At 44.9% G+C, this 26926-nt stretch overlaps 1 protein-coding gene across 2 annotated transcripts in view; it reads right to left on the reverse strand.

Annotated features, from left to right (window-relative positions):
* The window catches only part of DOCK2 (dedicator of cytokinesis 2), a 2042522-nt gene that overhangs the window by 1636277 nt on the left and 379319 nt on the right, over positions 1–26926 (reverse strand). For both annotated transcript variants that reach the window (XM_078653374.1, XM_078653373.1), the window contains exon 8: positions 2760–2914. In XM_078653374.1, coding sequence (XP_078509500.1) covers positions 2760–2914 — 155 coding nt within the window. The remainder of the gene's footprint in view (positions 1–2759; positions 2915–26926) is intronic.

A 26926-nucleotide genomic window follows, 5' to 3' on the forward strand; every position in this document is an offset into this window, starting at 1 on the left:
AGGTGGTGCCTTGCTGACGTATCTACACTAAAGGACATTTTGACATTCATATGATGCGTGGGCCTTGGCTTCACATTGGAGCACAACAAGATAGCCGAGAGGGTCAGTATATCTGATAAAGTAGTGTTTTTTGTAAACTCAAAGTCGTGGTCTTGTGTCTTGGCCTGCTTATAAGGCAGAAGCAATGTGTGCAACTGAGTTAGTTTGCAGAACACATGATATTGAGTTGCCTTGAGGCGTCGCCAGTACGACCTACCTAACCATTCATTCATTATGTAGTTATGATATAGACAACGTGGAATTTGCATAACTGGTCACCATTCCAGCCCATGATGCAGGCCATTACCTTGGCCTTCCATTGTATCAAATATTGAGCATCAGGGGCTAGCAGCCATGTTTCTGGGCTGATCACAATCTCATCCATTCCAGACATACTGACAAACTCAAAGATATGGTAATACATGAGCCACCAGTCGCTACCGTCTTCTGGGTGAGAAACTTCAAAATCACTTAATCTGACAAACTCCTTCCTAAGAGCCATTCGGAATACGGCTACACTCACTCCAAAACACCCATCAGGCATCTTAATCAGCATCAGCAACCACCCACCACGATCATGTGGATCCAATCATTAAGAAATCAGTGAAAAACAAATGGTTATCCACCAAGCCTTGTCTCATAAGATGCACAGTTAAAGGCTTTGAGAGATGTAAGATACAATCAAGCAAACCAACAGACCAAACAGCCTGCTGTATACACAGCAGCAATGTGAAAATCAGGAAACTCTGCCAGCCGGCCTTCACCACAGTTTGCACCAAACCAGTCAAGACCTCCCTCATTCCAGTTGGAGCGCCCCCAGAAACTAAAGCATGGCACAATAACCTATCTATAAAAACACACACTAATTATAGGGTCATGTCTGGCGCACTTTTGTTTGTAAAAATGATCAGAAATAGGGGTTACATGTTACATGTACCCTTGGATTTCTCGCCTATCAGACATAAGCCCAGAACTCACTGTACCGTTTCGTCTCTGCCGTCACCATATTTTCTTTTTTATTATTAGACAGTGTTTGGGAATAAATAATTCAGTATTCCCGCTGAAATCCTGTTGAAAAATGTATGAAATTGTTTGCAAAGAAAGCAGCACTTGCCATTTACGTTGGAAGCCCTGACCAGACAGGGGGAGCTTGCAGAGCACGTAGGAGCACTCTTGTAAAGATCTCCTTGGGGTATTACTAAGTACTGGCTCTTCTACAAACTCAGATAAGGGTAGATGGCAAAATTAGAGAAGCAAAATGTAGAAAGCATTTGCAATGCAATAGGTTTCGCATTACTGAAAGTTTAACTTATTGGCGCTGCAAATAATAATGCAACTACAATAGCTCAAATTTTCAGTAATTCGAGAACTATAGGAAAAAGGTTGGCGTTTAAAAGAAAAAAATGAAAAGTTTTCATTTAATTTTTTAGGGGCCGGTGGTGGTCTGTGGGCCCACTAGCTGCTCCCAAAAAATATTTTCGCTGCCAAACACAAAAGGGAAGGGGTTCCCTGGGGACACCTTCCCGTTTGCAACTGGCTTACCACCAATTTTAAATTGGTGGTAGCTGGTGGTAACTGCAATTGTTTTGCGACTCGCTATTATGAAGGAACACCCTTGGCATGCCCCTTCCTAATAGCGACTCGCAAACCCTATTTTACGAGTGGATAATAGGTTACCTACTCGCAAAATCGGGTTTGAACATGCTACAACCCTTTTTAGCAGTGGCAAACGTTCCTATTTTCTGTTCACTCAGACATCCATCCAGGCGCTCACTCATCACTCCAGTGGTTCACTCATTCTCACATTCACCTACTAACCCATTGAAACAACTGCATACACAAACTTGGCAATCATGGAATAGCACTTTAATGTATAAAAGTCACCCATAGTGACTTTTGTCAATGCTTATCTTCAAATCTGTTGGAAAAGGGGCAACTTGGCATATTAATATGTATGGGTAAATCCTACTCCATGGGTGGTGATAGTAGGATGGGGATGGCCCAGAAAGTTTGGAAACAGTCACAAATTTGCTGTCACTCTTACATTCCTCTCATCCATTCTGCCACTGTAAATAGTTGGAGATTTACTCATGTAAGGGAGTAAACCCCTTTTGTAGTTCTGGCGTAAGCCAAGACCTTCTGATTTTACTAAAATGTGATGTATAATGTACTTACTTACAGGGAAGTTCTGCCAGCCTTTTTCAGCCATTGGTCTGATGTTGTGTCATTCACATTTTTCTTCCTCCTACTATTGCATATTACATGGAACAGTGGGTCAGCCCACATCTGCCTTTGGTTAACTGTACTATGAGTAACAGTATTCCTCACACAAAGTAGTTCCCTTCAGTGCCAGTGTCTACTATTACTATGTGATTTATTGAGACAAATAAAGGCATGCCTTAAGCCATTTAATTAAAGTTTTACAAAAACCATGACAAAACAAAACAGGCAATGTAAACACAAAAGGCTGACAGTCAACGCCTGAACTATTGGCTTTTGTCAATATGCTTGTTAGGGTAGGAATGGTAAAGGAAATGATGGATTGATTACTACCTTAATTACATTTTAGTTTTAGCATGAGCTTGAATACAACTTTTGCAGAGGAACTATATTTGATACCCCACCTGTGTTTTATTCATTTCCTTGCTATACTGTATGATCCATTCTGTTTTCTCTGATGCACGTAAAGTAAATCGACTCAAGATAAAGAAATGGCATACCTCACAATACTTTGTTTCAGTGGATCATATAAGGCCATAAAGAGTTCTGCATCCTCTCCTATTCTACAGACAAAGTTTCTTACGAAGACGTAAAGGCTGTGAGTAGGCGATGAGGAGATTCGAGATGATACGCTGAAGTCAGATTGTTCCTTAGACTGAAGAAAAAAATTATGATAAGTGACAATCTCAAATATTCATCTATACATCCTTCACAAATCGAATGAAATATTAGTTCATTCTTGCATTTTATAAAATTCCCAAGCGAAATGGTGATCTTAGAACTCTAGAACATGATGTGAATCCCACAAATGTAACACAGCTGCTCTAAATCCTTCAAGTAAAATTTATCAATCAATGGATTTCGAACAACTGAGTCTTTTGAATGTAAAAAATAGCCTAAACTCAAGCAATGCAAAAGTATCTTAGCTGTGAGCCAACCTCTTGGGTAAAACCAAAGGTGCCAATACTGAAATTTGAACCTTTATAAATGTGGTACACTTGGAAAAGTATGGCAATAAAATGCCGTAGAACACACTTTTATTTTACTGCATTAGTTGTCCTATTGGTCATATATTCAGAAGCTTACTATACCTAAAGTATACACTATCCTTCAACCGTCTTGGTGTAACTGATGCTGGACCTTGTTCTGATATTCCCGTTAATGTAGCTTATGTTGTACAAACATTTTCTTCCAATGCACGCTCATCCTAACTGCCAGGTTTCCATTTGTAAGAAGATCACGAATGGTGATACGAACTTTCGAGTTATTTGCTTCACATAATCGCAACACGTTTGGCAGGTCAAGACCAAGGCCATGATCAAACATCACTGCAGTACCATCTGATTGTAAAACCTGTAGCTTAATCAACAATTTAATAGCATTTCTCCGTTTCTATTCACAGTCATATTTGCGCACTTAAATGGCACTAAGCACACATAGTATGAGTTACAAGTGCAAATACTATAAGTTTGTGATTTGGAAAAGATGCTTTTGATCTTCTTACCAGTGAGGAAATAACTTTACATGGGTGGGTTTTTTAGGGCTTAGGAACAGAGGCACCTTACAAAAGTAGCGACTAACCAAATACATATAATTTTGTGGGTAATCACAAATGTTCTGCTTGTACATTTCCACCATGAAAATGATTCCTGATTTACTCTTGTGAAGGGCTTGAGTACATCCCCTTTAAGGGTGCGAAAGGAGAGGGGAAAGTATGGGAAGAGTCTGCCCCAGAACGTAATATAGTTTCCCAAAGGAGAACTTAAGTTAGCAAGTGCTAATGCAATGGATGCATTACATTTAATCAATCATAAATAGGCACTATATTCATTTATGAAAACCTAAAAATAAACATCTGAGGAATCCTGGTAAACTCTGACAGTTGCCACATCCCCGAAATAGTCATGAAATTCTCTCTGATTTCTAAGAAAGTCAGAAATGTATTGGGGACATTGGCAGCTTTCTTGGCGAATCAGTCTCTTAGTGTCTGTTGCGGATCTTTCTCCTGACCCATCTCAAGTACACGCCTCTCATTCTAATTTGTAAAGCTTCTAAAGTACACAAATCAAGGGAACCAAGGTCCCTATTTCATACTAGTTGATGCTCGTCAAACCAAGCTCATTGCTCAAACTACTATTTCAACTGCAAGAATGAATTTTATATGCAAACAAAAATGTTTTTATATTAAAAATGGACAAAAGCCCATATTTGAATAGCCTATATATAAAACGCAAGAATTTTAGCAGGTAATCATACTTAAATGTTAGAGGCCTACAAGTGAAGTAAATAAGTGCTGATTTAAGTAAGCTAACTGTCGATGCCATGTAAAGTGAAAATAATGAATTAACATTCAAGGGCCTGTTTTCAAATTACATCATTCTTCTCCACTAGATGTTTTTCTCTTTTGCTGCAAATGTTGTAACTTTCCAGAAGTCTTTTGTTAGTTAGTGAAAAGTTTGTAATAGACAACTGATAGACAGGTTCTCATTAGGAGAAGAGGAGGCAACAGGAAGGATGATTCATGAGAAGAATAGTCTGGACCATAGAATGTGAAAGATTTACCTTTTCAAGGACTAATGTCTAAAGACTATTGTACGAGTGTGAGAAGAAGAGTTTACCTATTCCCAGGCATTTACAACAATCCTATTGGACAATTCAGGAGACGAAAAGATAGTGGTTGCCTTTAGGGATATTGTATGTTAATATCAATGCTTGTTCCTAGAGGAGCAGCTGTATTGCTTTCCCAATTCTTTGACAGTGCTCATCATTGAGTTTCTAATACTTCTCTAGATGAGAGTTTGCCTAGTCTATTTTTTAATGTCTGCTGATTTACAGCTGAGAATACTTTCCATCTTGAAATGCAGAGGCTTTATGCTTATGCATGGATTTTCTCATCAGAACTCATCGTGTATCTGAACTGACACCTATTTTCGCCACATTCTAATATATTTAGAATAGGGAACTTCCTTTATGGAACATACTTGTTGCATTACACAATATTTGCTATTGTTTTTACTAATATTCTATTTCACCTTATAGTTAAATAGCAATTATTGAATTATGTTTATTTGTAAGGCTGGTGCTTAAAAGATTCATTCTTAGTAGATAAAATGGATTAAAAAATCAAACTCTTTAACTCAGATTAAATTCTCTTTATTGACTGTTCTAAAGTTATCAGCAATTTAATACATTGTTGGATTGATGTAGATGATCGCTCATTTACACTTCTGCTTGTCGACGAGGGTAGGATTATATGACCAGTGGTGGGGATTGATAACGATTACACACGAAGCTTGAGGTATAGAAAACCCCACTCTGTCACTATAATATCACATCAATAGATAAAACACTGACACATTATACTCAGGGAATGACACCTGCTGGGAGCAAGGATGGAAGGAAACAGGGAGAGTAGGAATGCTTCCGAGTACACTTCCTAGCTTTTACTTAGAGGTCAGTTTAGTCTCTATATGTAATGTGTTGCTCCATTTACTTTGATAATGTATTTGCTCTAAGTATCAGATTAGCATTATGGTTTCCCTAACAGTTTTCCTAAGACTTCATTGCTTTTCTTGGTCGTGCTTTGGCTTCTCCTAAAGTATGTACCTTGCAATTATTGACTGTTGGTCTATTTTGTTTCTTGTGCATTTGATAATAATAAGGAGACCATTTAATTATAAGTAATGTATGTCAGACACCTATTTCTGGCGACACAAGATGTTCTTTACACACTTTCTACCACCCTCCTGGATATAACCTCACATTCATTGAACACTTCATGGATATTCTAGCATCAAATGACAGCCAACAAAATAAGCACATTTTCCTGGGAGACTTCAACCTTCACTGGGATGACCAGAACGACCCTGGGGTAAACAGCCTCAAAGCTTTCGTCACCGACCTTAATCTTAACCAAATATGTAACAGCCCTACACACGACAAAGGCGCAATTCTCGACCTAGTAATCTCTAAAGTGGATTCCACACAGCTCAACTTGATCCTCCCCTGCGACTGGTCTGACTATCACATCATTACATTCCAAGTCTTGGAAACGGTTAAACAACTCCCAACACAACCCCTGAGAACTAAGATCTGGAAGAGAAACCTGAAAAACGTTGGCTCTGACCTTATAGCATCAGCTAATTCAAACCTTCTATGTCCCCCGGAAGACCTAGCCGATGTCCAGGGGCTTACCAATCACTACTTTCACTCCATGAACTGACAAGCGTCTAAGAATTGCCAGAAACTCCTACTTTAGAAAGATCAGAAAATCTAAAACCGACTTCTTCAGGACTCAACTAGACCATGCCAAGAACCGCCCCAAAAAGCTATTCGATCTTATCCAAACCCAAACCAAGAGCGTACCCAGTCTCCCTAACGCTATCCCACTTACTCTACCCAATTGTGATGAATTTGCCTCCTTCGCTTCTAAAACAGAATCCATAAAATCAGATCTACTCAAGGACCTCTTATCCCTCTCAGACATAAAAAAGAATTCATCACTGCCCCTGGCTGGTACCCAAGCTAACGACCTACCGAAACTCAAACTCAAAAACAACACAACTTGGTCCCACTCCAACACATACAGCGAAGATTCCATATTAAAGATGCTAACAGCTCTGAAACCCTCCAATCATTTCACAGACCCGGTCCCGGCTAATTACTAAAATACTTCATTCCTCTGTTACTACCTCTCTGGACCAAGATCATAAATACGTCCCACCTTCAAGGATCCATTCCAGACATCCTGAAAACAGGTCAGGTGTCACCTATGCTAAAGAAAACAACAGCTGACCCCTCGAACCTAAATAACTATCGTCCGATTTCTAACATACCTATTCTAGCCAAACTCCTGGAAAAATGCATTAACATGCAGCTGAACAGTCACATTGATCAATTCAACCTGCTTAACCAATTTCAATCAGGCTTCCGAGCAGATCACAGTACTGAATCAGCCATGACACATGTAATTGACAACGCTCTAAAAATCCTGGACAAAAATAAAGCTTGTTTACTCATCCTACTCGACCGGTCATCAGCATTTGACACCGTCAAACACGGCAACCTGCTTGAACTCCTGAAACACAGAATGGGAATGTCTGGAACTGTATTTAACTGGTTCGCCTCTTTCCTCCAAAATAGATCCCAAATATTCAAGGTCAAGCAATCCCTGTCGAACTCCATGTCAGTCACATTAGGAGTTCCACAAGGCTCCTCCCTCTCACCCACCCTTTTCAGCCGTTTTATGGAACCTCTTACCGATCTTCTCAGCCTCGCCAAGATTCACTTCCATATGTATGCAGATGACACCCAAATCTACATCAAGATCCACTCACTTGATGACATCAAATCGCTCAACACCACACTACAAAAAACCCAATCATGGCTGGCCGAAAACCATTTGAAACTTAACTCCCTCAAAAAGGAATTCCTCTTAATCGCTCCCCCTAACAAAACTCCTACTATCCTGGATTGGCTGAATCACTTAACAGCTCTAAAAGGACAATCTTTCATTGTCGACTCAGCGAAATCGCTAGGTGTAACGCTTGACAGCAACCTAAAGATCAGAAGCATATCAGCGTCTCCACAAAAGGAGCTATTTTCCACTTAAAGACCCTGCGAAAACTGGAACCCTTTCTGCCAGCCTACGATTTCAAACAAGCAGTTCAAGCCCTAGTGAACCCTAGAGTGGAATATGGGGCGGTAACCTTATGCGGCGTCCCAATGTCATCGACAGCCCCACTAAGAGCCACTATCAACTCAGCTGCGAGACTCATCACGGGTTCAAAGGGAAACTCCCACATATCCCCGGACCTGAGAGCCCTCAACTGGCTACCGTTTGAAGCTAGAATTCATCTGAAAATCGCTTGTATGACGCACAAGGCCTTACACCACAACTCCCCGCCCTAACTAGCTCAAAAATTGGTGCTCTCTGCGGATATCAGAGCCTCCAGGAGTGCCAAGACTTCTTCTAAAACCACAATGATTTGCCAAGAAAAAAACTATAACTGATCCTTCTCTGGTATGGCTCCTAGGATCTTGAATGCTTTGCCCATTGAAACAAGAATGAACCCTTCCACTGCCTCCTTCAAAAAAGAAGTAAAAGCGATCCTAATGGCTTAATTCACGTGAACGCTGTCTTTTTACTGTATTTTATCTCTAGTTCTGTTTTTGTGCTCCATAGTTGTCCTTTTGTTTTTGCGCTAGCTTATTTTTACGTGTATAAGCTATGTATAGCTGTTTCACCTATATCTTTGTGTGCTATATCTTGTTTTCTACATATGACTTGTAAAGCGCTCTGATACTCGTAAGGGTCTTGTTCGCGCTATATAAAACTTTCAAAAGAAAAAAATAAATAAATACAGCATACGTGCCATGACCTATGCTTTTGATCTAGTGTTATTTTAATGTTGTTGCTTGGTTGATTCATTCTAGACCTTTATGGCTAATTCGTTTTCTATGATATCTAGGAAGCCATTTTAGATATTTCCAAAATGTATTATTTATTATTTTACTACAAGAGCCCTGCTTTCCAAGGTGTATCAGCTATGCATTTATTTTCACTACTAATCTACCCAGGGGAATCTTACTACTATAGCCATTGTCAAAGGATAAGTTCTTTCCGACACATAATTTACTGTTAAATGCTTTTATAATAACCTTGTTTCCTAGAATAAAAAATAATTACAAATTATTGCCTTTTCATAAGGCTTCAGATTCAAGTCCTTAGCGATATTGCTTATCATTAAAAGGGCATCCCTCCATTATTTTGCGTTTCTGCATTGGATATGTGAGAATACATATATTACTTAACATGAATGCATTTCCATCAAACTTTGACTACAGGGCAACAGGTCTCCAGTATGTATGCAAGCAAACATTTTGCTGTGGATACAACAAAACAATGTCTACCTCAGTCATTCCAAATGTAGCCTAGATATACCTCCAATCCTTGATACACAAGTCAGTGTTTAAGTTTTTGTTCGAAACAGAGAGTAATTTAATTAAAAAATAAAAATGGCGCTTTGCTGACTGACAGCTGATCATCACCAGTATTGTATAGGCAGTGAACGTGCTAAAATCCATCAGGCCCAACAAGAGTTTTTAGTCTCATAGTCAGAGTAAAACTGGACTAATATCTTTTAAGTCTCAAGAAGCTAGAATTTTGGAATGTAGCAGTTTACGCGAAACCAGGTCTAAAAGGTAAAGAGTCCTAAAACCAAAAAAAACTAAAAACTAATTCAGCAAAAAGGGGAAGAGGAAGGAAAAAATCTTGGTGTGATCCTACAGAAAGGAATATTTTCAACAACTGGAGTCTCCCCATTTCAAATCTTATTGCTAGCAAGTTTGTATCCTTCAAAGTACATGCACATGTTGTCAAGTGCTGGTCTTAATCCGGGTTTGCCTATGAGGAGAAATCAGTATGAAGGATCCAGAAAACAATACAATTGGGCACTCAGGGCAGGTGTACACATCTTTACCATGTAGGGGACTTTTCCATCCCAACAATCGCCCTTGCTGATTGTTAGGTAATACCCAAGGTGGTAATTCTGTACACCTTTGCAGGTTTAATGTCTTGTTTTTTAAATACCTCAGGGAAATGAATCAGGTTTATCACTAAACTCCAAGTTTCTTGAATTAAAATGAATTAAAATATTATAATGTTAAAAACAGTATAATAAGGCTTCCTTATCACTCAATATGCAACCCCACCCAACTACAGTCTAAAAACAAAAGTGCATGTTTCCCGGCAAGGACTTTTGTTTATTTGGGATTGAAAACTATGAAAGTAAGTTTGGAATTTGTGTTGCCCCCTAAAGTACAGTACTATTATACAAGGACAAGGGAACCCAAAGGTAATTCGGTAGGGACCTTGGGTAGTATCATGTTATAGAGAACAGTGGTCCCTATTCTAAAAGAATAAACAAGGGGAGATAATCATACACTAGATAGAAAGTATGTCTTTTGTCCAGCCGGACAAGAATTTATTTTCATAATAGTTTTCAATTAGTAGCGTTTAAGAAACAGTCAATTAGAAGTGGCCACAGCCGTGACCCACAAAACACAAGACAAAAGAACGAAAAGGATTGGCCAAAAGGCAAGCCAAAATGGGTCTGTATACTTGTACTCAGTTTACACAGACATAGATTAACTTATAAACACCATTGCGCACTCTAATACAGCTCAATCTTAGTGCATAAGGTGTATTGGTGACGACGACGTTTCAATGCCACTATTAAATACAAGGCATCATCTTCAGGACAATAGAATTATACATTGTAGTCTTGACAGTAATATGCTGCACCTTTTTACATTTACTTTACATTTAAAATGACCAGGGACAAGGTAAGATACACCCTGGAAAAAAGGGGGGAGAAAAAGGTGTAAATCATATTTAGAAAAATAAGCTAGGCATGTTTTCAGCATAGAAACGGTGACATTTGTGAATAAAACGGCGATTTGTATGGTTATTGCTGTGCGAATTTCGTGCTCGGGTGATATAGATATGAGAATCATGTCAGAACCACGTTAGGACTATATAGGTGGTTGTTCATAGTTTTCTCAAGCATAAAGCGCGTGACCCAGTCCTATAGGTTAAAATTGGCGTGTTTAGTGGGTTGGTCCGAACTTGGCTCGTGAGGACGGGTTCCATCGTGGGTACATGCTGATACAAAAATTTAAAAACAGCGCAGTACATAGTTGTGAAGGGTGATTGGAAAACGGGTAGTCATTTATGCCGCGTGTGGTTTAAAATTGGCGCAGTGCGTACAATTAAACAAAAGTGCATAGTGAACGGGGATTTACCTATGGCAGGAGTTATAATTAAGTCTCACGTAATTCTGTGAGGCGCGCGGGCCTTCACAATTTAATTATAAAAGGTAGTCCAGTTTTACTCTGACTATGAGACTAAAAACTCTTGTTGGGCCTGATGGATTTTAGCACGTTCAGGATGGATATTTGCTGCTTCAGCGAAAAACACTTGATGTTTTTAAGCGGCACGGCCGCCCTGTTACATGGGCGGCTGCCTTCAATCACTTTAACCGGCATTATCTCGTGTCTGTTTCAACTCCCCCAAGTTAAATGGATTTAGAAGTGATTAGCGAAAGTCGTGTGAATTCAAGGTAGTACATAATCCTGTGCTAATTGGCTGAAGCTGACAACAGCACATCTGTGTTACATGCCATCTGTACTAAAGCCCCCTGATGGGTTGTTTTCAAAAGCCTGTTTTATTAAGAACATCAGCACCACCAATACCACCACTATCAATACCACCACCTCCACAAATACTACCACCACCAAAACCACAACCAAGACCACTACCACCACCAATTCCACAACCATCAACACCACCAATATCACCACCACCAATACCACCACCACCAATACCACCACCACCACCAATAACCAACACCACCATCAATACCACCACCTCCAGCACCACCAAGACCACCACTAATACCACAACCAATACCACCACAACCAATACCACCACCACCAATACCACCACCACCAATACTACCACCACCACTAATACCACCACCAATACCAACACCGCCAATACCACCACCAATACCACTACCAATACCACCACCACCAATACCACCACAAATATTGCCACCACCAATACCACCACCACCATCAATACCACCACCTCCACCACCAATACTACCACCACCAACAATTCCAATACCACCAATGCCACCACCAACAATACCACCACCACTGCCAATACCAATACCACCACGAATACCAGCACTACCGCTAATACCACCACCAATACTACCACCACCAATACCACCATCAATACCACCATCACCAATGCCACCACCACCAAGAATACCACCAACACCACCAATACCACTGTCACCTCTACCACCAACACCACCACCACTACCACCAACACCACCACCACTACCACCACCACCACCACCAACACCAATACCACCACCAATACCACCACCACCAATACCACCCCACCACCAATACCACCAATACCACTAACACCACTACCACTACCACCACCACCAATACCACCAATACCACTAACACCACTACCACTACCACCACTACCAATTAGCGAAAGTCATGTGAATTCAAGGTAGCACATAATCCTGTACTAATTGGCTGAAGCTGACAACAGCACATCTGTGTTACATGCCATCTGTACTAAAGCCACCTGATGGGTTGTTTTCAAAAGCCTGTTATATTAAGAACATCAGCACCACCAATACCAGCACCACCAATACCGCCACCACCAATACTACCAACACCACCAATACCACCACCAATACCAACAACGCCAATAACACCACCAATACCACTACCAATACCACCACCACCAATACCACCACAAATATTGCCACCACCACCACCATCAATACCACCACCTCCACCACCAATACTACCACCACCAACAATTCCAATACCACCAATGCCACCACCTACAATACCACCACCACTGCCAATACCAATACCACCACCAATATCACCACTACCGCTAATACCACCACCAATACCACCACCAATACCACCATCACCAATACCACCACCACCAAGAATACCACCAACACCACCAATACCACTATCACCTCTACCACCACCACCACCACGACCACCAACACCACCACCACTACCACCAACACCACCACCACTACCACCACCAACACCAATACCACCACTACCGCTAATACCACCACCAATACTACCACCACCAATACCACCATCAATACCACCATCACCAATGCCACCACCACAGAGAATACCACCAACACCACCGATACCACTGTCACCTCTATCACCAACACCACCACCACTACCACCAACACCACCACCACTACCACCAACACCACCACCAATACCACCCCACCACCAATACCACCCCACCACCAATACCCCTAACACCACTACCACTACTACCAATACAACCAATACCACCACGAATACCAATACTACCACCACCAATACCACCATCAATATCATCACCAGCAATACAATACCACCACAACCACCACCAATACCACCACCATCAATACCACCATCACCACCATCAATGCCACCACCTCCACCTCCACCAATACTACCACCACCAACAATTCCAATACCACCAATATCACAAATGCCACCACCAATGTTACATGCCATCTGTACTAAAGCCACCTGATGGGTTGTTTTCATAAGCCTGTTTTATTACGAACATCAGCACCACCAATACCAGCACCACCAATACCACCACCATCAATACCACCACCTCCACCAATACTACCACCACCAATACCACCACCAAGACCACTACCACCACCAATACCACAACCATCAACACCACCAATATCACCACCACCAATACCACCACCACCAACACCACACCACCACCAATAACCAACATCACCATCAATACCACCACCTCCAGCACCACCAAGACCACCACTAATACCACAACCAATACCACCACAACCAATACCACCACCACCAACCCCACCACCATCACCAATACTACCACCACCACCAATACCACCACCAATACCAACACCGCCAATACCACCACCAATACCACCACCACCAATACCACTACAAATACCACCACCACCAATACCACCACAAATATTGCCACCACCACCACCATCAATACCACCACCTCCAGCACAAATACTACCACCACCTACAATTCCAATACCACCAATACCACCAATGCCACCAACAATACCACCACCACCGCCAATACCAATACCACCACCACTACCGCTAATACCACCAACAATAGCACCACCAATACCACCACCACCAATACCACCAATACCAATACCACCATCAATACCACCATCACCAATACCACCACCAAGAATACCACGAACACCACCAATACCACTATCACCTCTACCACCATCAATACCACCACCTCCAGCACCACCAAGACCACCACTAATACCACAACCAATACCACCACCACCAATACCACCACCACCAATACCACCACCACCAATACTACTACCACCACCAATACCACCACCAATACCAACACCGCCAATAACACCACCAATACCACCACCACCAATACCACTACCAATACCACCACCACCAATACCACCACAAATATTGCCACCACCAATAACACCACCACCATCAATACCACCACCTCCACCACCAATACTACCACCACCAACAATTCCAATACCACCAATGCCACCACCTACAATACCACCACCACTGCCAATACCAATACCACCACCAATATCACCACTACTGCTAATACCACCACCAATACCACCACCAATACCACCAATACCACCATCACCAATACCACCACCACCAAGAATACCACCAACACCACCACCACTACCACCAACACCACCACCACTACCACCACCAACACCAATACCACCACCAATACCACCACCACCAATACCACCCCACCACCAATACCAGCAACACCACTACCACTACCACCACTACCAATTAGTGAAAGTCGTGTGAATTCAAGGTAGCACATAATCCTGTGCTAATTGGCCGAAGCTGACAACAGCACATCTGTGTTACATGCCATCTGTACTAAAGCCACCTGATAGGTTGTTTTCATAAGCCTGTTTTATTAAGAACATCAGCACCACCAATACCAGCACCACCAATACCACCACCATCAATGCCACCACCTCCACCAATACTACCACCACCAAGACCACTACCACCACCAATACCACAACCATCAACACCACCAATATCACCACCACCAATACCACCACCACCAATACCAACACCACCACCAATAACCAACACCACCATCAACACCACCACCTCCAGCACCACCAAGACCACCACTAATACCACAACCAATACCACCACAACCAATACCACCACAACCAATACCACCACCACCAATACCACCACCATCACCAATACTACCACCACCACCAATACCACCACCAATACCAACACCGCCAATACCACCACCAATACCACCACCACCAATACCACCACCACCAATACCACCACAAATATTGCCACCACCAATACCACCACCACCATCAATACCACCACCTCCAGCACCAATACTACCACCACCACCAATTCCAATACCACCAATACCACCAATGCCACCACCAACAATACCACCACCACTGCCAATACCAGCAACAATACCACCACTACCGCTAATACCACCACCAATAGCACCACCAATACCACCACCACCAATACCACCAATACCAATACCACCATCAATACCACCATCACCAATACAACCACCAAGAATACCACCAGCACCACCAATACCACTATCACCTCTACCACCATCACCACCACCACTACCACCAACACCACCACCGCCACCACAAATACCACCACCAATACCACCACCACCACCAATACCACCCCACCACCAATACCACTAACACCACTACTACCAATACAACCAATACCACCACGAATACCAATACTACCACCACCAATACCACCATCAATATCATCACCAGCAATACAATACCACCACAACCACCACCAATACCACCACCATCAATACCACCATCAATGCCACCACCTCCACCTCCACCAATACTACCACCACCAACAATTCCAATACCACCAATATCACAAATGCCACCACAAATACCACCACCACTGCCAATACTAATACCACCACCAATACCACCACTACCGCTAATACCACCACCACCACCAATAACACCACCAATACCACCACCAATACCACCAATACCAATACCACCATCTATACCAACATCACCAATACCACCATCACCATGAATACCACCAACACCACCAATACCACTATCACCTCCACCACTACCACCACCAATACCACCAAAACCACCACTCCCACCACCACTTCCACCACCACCACTTCCACCACCACCTCTTCCACCACCACCACCAATACCACCCCACCAACAATACCACTACCACCACTACCAATACCACCACTACCATTACCACCACCACCAATACCACCACCACCAATACCACCACCACCAATACCAATACTACCACCACCAATACCACCACCACCAATACCACCACCACCAATACCACCAGCCATCCAATACCACCACAATCAATACCAATACCACTGCCAGTACTACCACCATACCACCACCACCAATACCACCACCACCAATACCACCACTTCCACCACCACCAATACCACCACCACCAATACCGCCACCAATACCACCACCACCACCAATACTGCCACCACCAATACCACCATCACCAAGACCACCACCACCAATACCACCACTACCAATACCACCACTACAATACCACCACCAATACCACCACCACGAATACCACCACCACCAATACCACCAATACCACTACCACCTCCACCACTACCACCACCAATACCACCACTACTAATACTACCACCACCAATACCACCCACACCACCAATACCACTACCACCACCAATACCACCACTACAACACCACCATCAATACCACCACCTTCACCACCACCAATACCACCACCACGAATACCACCATCCATATCATCACCACCAATCCAATTCCACCACCACCAATACCACCAATACCACTACCACCTCCACCACTACCACCACCAATACCACCACTACTAATACTACCACCACCAATACCACCCACACCACCAATACCACTACCACCATCAATACCACCACTACAATACCACAATCAATACCACCACCAATACCACCACCACGAATACCACCATCCATATCATCACCACCAATCCAATTCCACCACCACCAATACCACTGCCAATACTACCACCACCACCAATACCACCACCACCAATACCACCACCACCAATATCACCACCACCAATATCACCACCACCACCACCACCACCAATACCACCACAACCACCATCAATACCAATACTATCACCACCAATACCAATAACATGACCACCAATACCAGCACCTCAGCACCTTTCACTCACTATTAATAGCAGGGGCACTGTACAAGGCCAGAACTGCAGCTGAGACCATCCACCCGCCATGCACCAGGAGGTGAAGCCAGTGTCCTTCTACAGCTAGAGTGTTTATTAGGCCAAAGAAAGCAATGACATTATACAATTCCACACTGCACACTTAAATCACGGAGAGGGCAGGAACTAGCACCCCCCCCACTCTTCCGCCTGAGCCGGGACAGTGTAAACACAGAGCGAAAGGTGTTGTGCACTATTTAACACTACTTTGAAGATGTTGCAGGCCGGTCTCTTCCTCTGATATTTACAATCTAACAAGCGGTCGAGAAGGTCCTTTATTGCAATGCTATAGGTCTCGCATTTGCAAGAGTTTAAGCTATTGGAATTGTAAATGACAATGCCTTGTACTTATGTTTTAAAACCCAAGACATAAACATAAGGCATTGTTATTTACAATACCAATAGCTCAAACTTATTGTATTGCAAATGCTTGTTTTCAGTCTCACCTATCCTGTAAAGTCGCCTTGTTTTCAGAAACCCTGTGCATAATATGCATGCCTTTACCCAGTTTGGTTCTGTTGTCATCAGCTTTTTTATACATTTCTTTTGCTGTGGATAGTTTATGCCTTTTTAACGCTGTGGCACAGCAGGACAAACAAAGCTGCTGATTGTTTGCACAGTTCACTCTACGCTGTAATTTAGTAACATTTTAGGCCCCATGAGCCTATACTGCACCACTTTACAACTCATTGATGGATTCTTGCTTGTTTTGCAAGCTTCGGTGATATGTGTGCCAGACATCACTATGGTCACTAAAAATGCGTGGAGTAATAAATGTATTTATTGTTATCCTCCGCCAGGGTTGTTTCCATCCCTGGGCAACTCTAAAACAAAGTGCATTAAAATTCAACTACATTTTTTTGAGGAGCATCCCAAAATAGGTGACATTATGTTGTTTCGTTCTGTAAGTGCCTGTGATTTTTTTTTGTGACCTTTTATATAGCGCGACCTCAACCCGAAGATATTGGAGCACTTTACATGAGCACCAGTTATGTTACACAAGGACACATTCATTTGTTTGGTATGCACAGGGAGATTAAGTGATTTGCCCAGAATCACAGGAAGCTGAGCCGACGCTGAGGTGTGAACCTGGGGACAGATTTACAAGCACCTTGCGCTGCCAGTACGTCACTTTTTGTGACGCACCAGCAGCGCAATACACTGCCCCATATTTACAAGGACTGGAAAAGCCACACAGCATGGCCTTTCCTGTCCTTGTAAATATGGCCTCTTTACACGCAGCACTTTGCGAGCAAGGAGCATTCCATGGGTGTTGCTGTGGAAGTTCTCACGCAACACCTATGGAACGAGACACATTTCTAGATTTACAAGGAATCGTAAATTTGGAAATGTGTGTGAATGCTATGCCTCCCCAGGGGAGGCGTAGGGAGGCACAACGAGGAGAAATGTATTAATTTCTCCTCGTTTTTGTTTCCTGTTTCTATGCGTGCTGCATTCTGCAGTATACATTGAAAGAGGGAATCACCTCTGATTGTTTTTGTTCAGGAAGGGATCCCTTCCTGCACATAAATAATAATTGAAACAATGCTGTTTTTCAACTTCTATGCGTGCTAATGCATCACACACATAAATTGAAAAATGCCATTTCCAATTGTATTTGTGCAGGAAGGAAATTCTTCCTGAGGAAAAACAATCGCCTCTAAATGATTGGTGGTACGGGGATAGGTCTGACCCCGCCTACATGGTGAAGCGGAGATGCATGGGGGCCAACAATATACATACTACCTCGGTGAGTAAGGCCCTGCCATCTGCCACTAGAGTGGTATTTCAGATGTGGAAGCAGGTGCTGCGAATGATACGGTGGTGGGGCAGGTTGAGGAAGGAGACTCCACTCTGGTCTAATGGAAGATTGCCTCAATTGGTTTGTCTGGTGCTCTTCCGTGATTGGGATAATATAGGGATCTCTACCCTTGTGGATGTGATGAGAGGTACGGTCCTTAAGTCCGTCCAACAGCTCCAGCAAGATTTCCAGATGCCTAAGACTCAATTCTATACATGTCTTCAGTTTATCCTCACCAGTGTCACCGGCCTGGAGTCCCTTCCAGACTTTAGCCCCATCAAAGCCAAATTGTTTATGGGGGCCTACAAGATCATAAAATTTCCCAGATTTACCAATCTCTAGTAACAAATACCCCCACTAAGCTGGATAGACTCAGGGAAGCAAAGGAGGAGGACCTTGGCCCATTGTAGGGAGAAGACTGGACGGAGGCACTGGCCTCTCCCCGGGAGGCCGCAATTGCAGTGTGCCTCCAGTTAATCCAATTCAACTATTTACACTGGGTATATTATACTCGAGTCAGATTGTGGAGGGATGGCCTGGTGGCATCCCCACTTTGCCTGCGATGTGGTGAGGAGGATGGTAACCTCTTTCACACAGTGTGGCAGTGTTGTGTGATTGCGAAGTGTTAGAAACGGGACCCCCGGCCGGCCAAGGCTCACGCCAGAGTCAGTCAGGGATCGCCATTTCTAAGGTCAGGGCAAGGGAGTCACACACCAAGATAACCCCTGCTCACCCTCTAGGTAACGTGACGCGAGCAGCAAGGCTAATCTCGGAGGCGATGTGTAAAGCGTTTGCGCGCGCACCCCAGCGACAACACCCTAGGCCCACCACAAAGGAAACTCCACACAAGGTTATATCAAAAATAGCCTTTGTATTATAATAATAAAAACACATTAGATAACACACACATACTTTACAATGTGCCAACAGGCACGGGCAAGATTTACAAGGGATTATGTACAGGACAGGGCCACCTGGACCACTGTCAGGGGTATGCACTTTTTAGAAATAATACTTGTAGGTATAACACTTAGTACATAAACATATAATGACTGTAACACAGAAAATAGAGCGCTGGAAGCGCTAGCAGGCAAATAAGCGCTCCCAAGCGCTAGGCAGTAAAGATAAAGCGCTCCCAAGCGCTAAGAGCAAAAGTAAAGGCTCCAGCAGGGTCTGGAGGCAGGCAGGGGGGCAAGGCAGGGCCAGAGCCAGCACACTGGGTCTCCAGGCAGGGAGACAAGCCAAGTGGCGGTCCTCCTGGCCCCAGCAGCAGCAACAGCCCCCTCTGGCAAGGATCCAAAAGTAGAACAATTTCTGTGGGGACACAGCCCCATTTTTATACTGTAAATTCCTTTGTTTCAGGGTGCAGGGTGGGGGGAAACCAGTTGCAGCTGGCTTGGGAGTACCCTTGATGGCCCAACCACCCCTTTCATTCACTGGGGAGGCTTGGGTCGTTAGACAAACCACAGGGGGGCGGAGCCAGCATTGTGTGGGGAAAACCCCAGCCCATCCAGGACCCAGGTGCACTCCTCCCACACATCACTCATGCTGATCTCACACTCACCACCGGGCAGACCCATCCAGACTTCATGGAGCCTGGCATGCCAGCCAGCTCCTGCCAATCACCCTCCAGCATCCTCACTGCACACATACATCAATGTCCAGAAGTAGCACTTCCCTTCTAGACACATACAAGCCACACATACCATTGCGCAGCATTCATTCTCACGAGTTCATACATACCAAACTCGAGCCTGCACTCCCCACACATCAGGAACTAACATGGACACACACATTCCCCATGCATTCCTATGGGAGGGCAGGCCAGCCATACTACACGCACGCACTTTACTCTGGGGCACAGGGAAAAAGTGCGCCAAGACCCAAAAATCACTAACACAGGGTCACAAATAAAAGCGAAAAGATTAGGGGTGAACCTGCCCTAAGGCCCAAGTCCAACACAACCCCCTTCCAGCCAAAACGCAGGGCAGACCAATCACCACCGTGATGGGCTTCCCTGCTTGGGGCGATAAAACACGGACGCGGGCCCACAACTGCAGGGACACCCTCCTGTTTTACGCCACGGTGAACCCCTAGGGTTCCTTCTAAAACTACTGTAGGGACTAACTGGGGTACCCAACTGATACTCTCCAGCTGCCCTCGGCCAGGACCAGGCCCTAGGCCACCCAGGTGCCACTGGATCCTGCCTACTCACAAAGTGGGGGGTAGTAACCCCTGGCACATAATAGCCATTTTCCACCCTTCCTGTCTGCAAGACAGAGCTAGACTGCCACTGGTTCTCCAGCCTAGTGTCTACAACCTTAGGTGGACCAGGAGTCTCAGGGAAGGCTCTCTTCCCCCTACCTCTTCTTCTAGGGTTCCTCCTCCTCCTGCGAGGGGTACCCTCTAAACAACATTCTCCCAACCTAGGGTTTAACCCCTCAGGTGGTACCGGGGTCAGAGGTGGGCTCTCCCACCCTCTGCACCCCCTTCCAGAGTCCTGCTCCCTCCCAACCGGGGCGGACCTCTGGAAAAAGAACTGGTCAGGACACTGATTACAGTAGTCCCACCCTTCAGGTCAGGCGGATCCTGAACCTGGCCTTCCAACCTCTGGTCTAGAACCTTTGGTGGAACCAATGCCTGGCACTCCAGGACTTCTGGGGTCTCACATACTATTCCCCAATCACTCCTTTCGCTGGACTCCTGTACCCTCCCCACTGGAGCGGTACTGCCAGACTCTAGAACCATAGAAGCTCCGCTTACAGATGCTCCAGGTCCTCTACACACTAGGAGATCTCCCTCAAGTGAACTAACAGGCAAGTCTAGGTTCCCATCCTGGCGTTCCCTAAAGAAACCATCCAGGCTCTGTGACAGGGCTTCGGGCGTCTGGGGACTCTCGGTCACACACTCACTCCTGCTCCACTGAGACAGGCAGTCAGCCCCTACACCCTCCTCACTAACCTGGGACCTAGCTGGGCTACTCGCACCCTCCTCCACCACGCTGGGCTGGAGGACACCTGACCCACTATTGTTGGAATCACTCACTAGTGACTCTAAAGAACCTCTCGCACTGTCCCAGCGATCTGCTTCCTCTGCAAGGTCCCAAGGACAAAAACATTTCAACTCCAGCAGGTGCTGGCGCAACTCTGGACACACAACACTGAGCAGTTGCTCCCTGATAACTACGTTGAGCAGTCCATCTAACTCAGATTCCCCGTGAACCTTTAACCAATCAATCACTGCATCATGACAATCATCGGCATAATCCTCCCAATCCTGGTGAGGCAGTTTCCTAAGGTTCCTGAACTTCAACCGACACTCCTCCTCTGGGGGAACAGGTACCATACTCGGGAAACTGGGAGTGGGACTGTCTACACTAACACTTAAATAGCTGCCACCACTGGATTCAACCCTCCCTGGGGAATCCAGAAAACCACAACTGCACTCAGGGGATAACCTATCCTCTAGGGCTACCTTCTCCCTGAACAAGGCCCTTTCAGCCTCTAGCTTGGCGTGCTCCAACCTGAGCTGTTCCATCGCTAGCTGATGCTCCCGCTCTTCCCTCCTATCCAACCACTCCTCTGGGGACAGGGAAAGGGATGGGGCGCTGGTACTGACACTGGACCCAGCAAGGGACTCCCTATCTATGGGGTCCTCACTATCTGCTGATATCCATCCACTGTCATCATCATACAACTCACATTCTTCAGGGCTCTCCACAGACTCACCATCCTCATGACGTGCGGCCCGGGCCCTATCTCTCTCACTGTGCTCAAGATCCCACTGACCCTTTTGCCATAGGATCAGGCTGTCCCTAAGCTGGGACTGAGTATCCAACTCACTCACCTCCATGCCTCCCTCTTCACAGAATCTGACCAGCTCTGACCTACTGTACCTAAAAAGACAACAGAGATCAAAAACAGGCTCCATTTTGGCGGACGTTCTCAAGAAGAGTTTGACACAGGGAACCTGGGGGTCTGAGCTAAACAGGAGTATACAATTACACAATTCAGCAAGATTCCTATCTCAGAGAACTTGCACTCCACTGTCCAGTGTAACACACCACTCATTCACACACACCCTCCCCTCGGACCGGTAAGGCAGTTTCTACCACCCCTGATTTCTCAACCTCACCATAAGCGACACAGGTACCAAACTCTGGAAGCAGGGCGGGGAACAAATGTACTGGACAGAAATTACAAAATGACACCTTTCAGGAGAAGCAAAACTGAACTTCCCTAAAAAACAATAATCCCCAAAATGTGGTTATCTAAAATTGCAGAGTTTTGTAGTGTGGCCTGTCGCCACTGTGGTACAGCGCAAACGCAAGTCCAATCCGCACCGCTAGCCACCAATGTTAGAAACGGGACCCCCGGCCGGCCAAGGCTCACGCCAGAGTCAGTCAGGGATCGCCATTTCTAAGGTCAGGGCAAGGGAGTCACACACCAAGATAACCCCTGCTCACCCTCTAGGTAACGTGACGCGAGCAGCAAGGCTAATCTCGGAGGCGATGTGTAAAGCGTTTGCGCGCGCACCCCAGCGACAACACCCTAGGCCCACCACAAAGGAAACTCCACACAAGGTTATATCAAAAATAGCCTTTGTATTATAATAATAAAAACACATTAGATAACACACACATACTTTACAATGTGCCAACAGGCACGGGCAAGATTTACAAGGGATTATGTACAGGACAGGGCCACCTGGACCACTGTCAGGGGTATGCACTTTTTAGAAATAATACTTGTAGGTATAACACTTAGTACATAAACATATAATGACTGTAACACAGAAAATAGTTAATGTAGCATACCACCAGTAACTACTGGTAAAGGGTAAATACCTCCTACGCCACCCTAAACACTGTAGGGAAATCACGCAGGGAACTAGGACCTTATCATCAGGACCTATGGAAGGAAAACCTATCACCTAAGCAAGTCACATTTAGCAAAGGGAAGGAAACCTAAAATAATCACCTAAGCAAGTCACATTTAGCAAAGGCAATAAAACATCAACATTCCTCTAAGCAGGTCACTTTTAGCAAAGGGAAATAAACCATAAACAATTACCTAAGCAGGTCACTTTTAGCAAAGGTAATAACAAACAATTGCACCTGAAACATTAAAACATATTCAGAGGTGCAGGTAGAACTTTTGCGCAGGAATCACATAAGCAGTAAATCATAAATTGCGCAGGGTGCACGTAGCACAACACTAGAATTGTCCCCCAGGCCAACTGGCCTCGCAAGGGGCGGAAATGCCCTGAGTCTCAATGTCAGGGGAGGCTGCGCAGGCAGCACAGCACACAAAGCCTAAACGTAGCAACTGTCCACTAAGTGCTGGACAGTTGTAAATAGGGCTGGGCAATGTTGGAGCCTCGTGGGCTCAAGAACACTGGTGGGGAGACACAGCGTAGGAGCCTCGGGGCTCTAACCAATTAGCTGGCTGTGTCCCCCTAGAGCCTCTCTGGCTCGCAAAACAAATGTGGCACCGTGGAGCTCAGCGCTCTAAATAATAACTGGCACCCAAGCCTCTCTCAGGGCTCAAGGAACAATGGGTGGGCACAAGAGCCTCTCAGGGCTCGAACACAGGAATGGGCACTCGAGTGTCATGCTTTCAGAATCCCCTACGCGGTCCCTTTAAGAAACCCGGTATGTAAGGAACCTGGAAACAGGGAACGACGCTTCACGTTCCTGCGTCAAGCTTCCCTTGTTTCCGGTTCCGTTCCTGTTCTCTGACTTCGTTATTCTTGGACCTGTTCTGCTGTTGACCGCTGTTCCTTCGTGTAGCGTTCCCCTGCATCCAGCTCAAGTGGGCTCGCTTACGCGTTTGGTTTATAGTGCCTTTCTGCCTCAGGCGTTTCACTGCTGTTTGCTCCGCCCGGCGGCCGGGCTTTGCTCCGCCATTCGGCCGGGCATTACACTGTGCGTACGCACTCTCCTCTCCCCCACTCCTGGTGCCTCGCCCGGCGGCCGGGCCTTGCTCCGCCATCCGGCCGGGCACTGCTCCGTTCTCTGCTTTACAAAGAACTAGTTCACGGCTATATAGTGAACTTCTGAATTATTGCGCTGATCCTCAGTTCCACCCGGCGGCCGGGCTTAGCTCCGCCATCCGGTGGAATCAGTCTCCCTCTTGCTTCCCAGTATTTTTTTGTAAGCCTGACAGCCGGGTTTTGCTCCGCTGTCCGGTGTGGTGTTTTCCCTCATTTTTTCTCCTTACTTAGTTAGTCAGTTAGGTTTCTCCTTTATTATTTTCCTGTCCCCACCTTACCTGCAAGGTCCCTGTTTCCAGGAGCTTCCACCGTCCCTTTCCATTATATTCTGGAAACTCAGTCCTTGGTATTTCGTGGCACTCTTGCGTGGATCTGGGTGGGTGCCTCTATTCCTCACTACAGGGAATCACGGTAAGAGCGTTTATGCGCTACCAATATTTTGCCTTATCATTGTTCCATGTATATAGATTGTATAGAATTTGTTTGGTTCTCATAGATGGTGATTATTCATAAAGACATCTGCGGAAGGATTAAATGGAAGGTTCTTTGTGTACCAGACGTTATTGAAGGGGTCTTCAATGACAGTTCCACGATAGTTGAAGTAAGAGAGGGGTTGTTTAGAGTGCTATCAAACATACAACATCTAGACTATAATACTCCTTTCAATAACTGTGTCATCCTTCTTATAGCTCCAGACGTTGTACCTTATTACCACCTCCATCTGCTAAATCAGAGTCATATTAAGAACTTGGGGTACGTGATATGTTTATGTACATGTATAATCAATATCCTGTTTGATTGGAGTAGAGCTAGAGTGTTTCCTCTTGTCATTTCAGCCTTCCTGATTTCTTGTTGCCTTCATTGAAGTACCCTATATTCACTACTGGAGAATACCATCAGCCATCATTGTCTTCCCCCTTCTTTCCTTGTTTTGTTTCCCTGTTTTCCCCTGGCGTGTCTCTCGTACTCTAGTGCTTGATAGAGTCGGAAGACCGTAGGGGAAGGCTGCGGACTACTCTTCGGATTCCTGACGCTCCTGTGGAACCAGCCTGCAATCCTTACAGAACGTGAAGCCCAAGTGGTACGTTCTGCCCGAGCGTCATGGATCTCGAAGCAGTAACCCTAGCAGACCTAGCTGGAATGTTAGGTAATCTACAAGTAGAAACTCAAACCCTAATGGCAAGGATGGACGCCTTCCAGAGACAGCAGCCCACGGGAGCCTCTGGAGGGGGTACATCAGTGGTACAAGTGACAACCCCCCCTGTCATTCCTCTGGCACCACCTGAGAGGTTTACAGGAGACGCAAAACGATGTGCTGCCTTCCTTAGTCAGTGTCAGTTACACTTTTCTTGCAAGGCAGCTTGTTTTCCCTCTGACCAGGCTAAGGTAGCCTTTGTGATTTCTTATCTTAGCGGTTCAGCTGCAGATTGGGCAATTCCGTTAGTTGACAGGGATGATCCTTTGTTACGCAGTTACACGGCTTTTAGGCGAGAGTTCCGCAAATTATTCGACAGACACATGTACACACATTCTGCTGATACCGAGTTACTAGACCTCAAACAAGGTACTCAAGATTTGGTATCTTACATAACCAGGTTCCGTAGTTTGGTGGTCGAATCTGAATGGCCTGAAGCAAAACAGTGTACCATGTTTTATAGGGGTTTGCGAGAGGAATTAAAGGACGCTCTCTCTCAAATAGTAGACCTTCCCACCTCTTGTCCAGAGTTGATAGATTTGGTGGTTAAGATTGATCATCGCTGTCAAGAAAGAAGAAAGGAGAGAGGGAAACACGAATACCGATATACTAGCACTAAAGAGAAAAAGAGTACCCCTGAGAAGGCCGGAGAAGACTGCGAACCTATGCAGATAGGTGTAGTCAGAGGGCCTTTGACTGTA

This window comes from Lissotriton helveticus, chromosome 7, assembly GCF_964261635.1.
Source record: "Lissotriton helveticus chromosome 7, aLisHel1.1, whole genome shotgun sequence".
In the NCBI taxonomy this organism is placed as follows: Eukaryota; Metazoa; Chordata; class Amphibia; order Caudata; family Salamandridae; genus Lissotriton; species Lissotriton helveticus.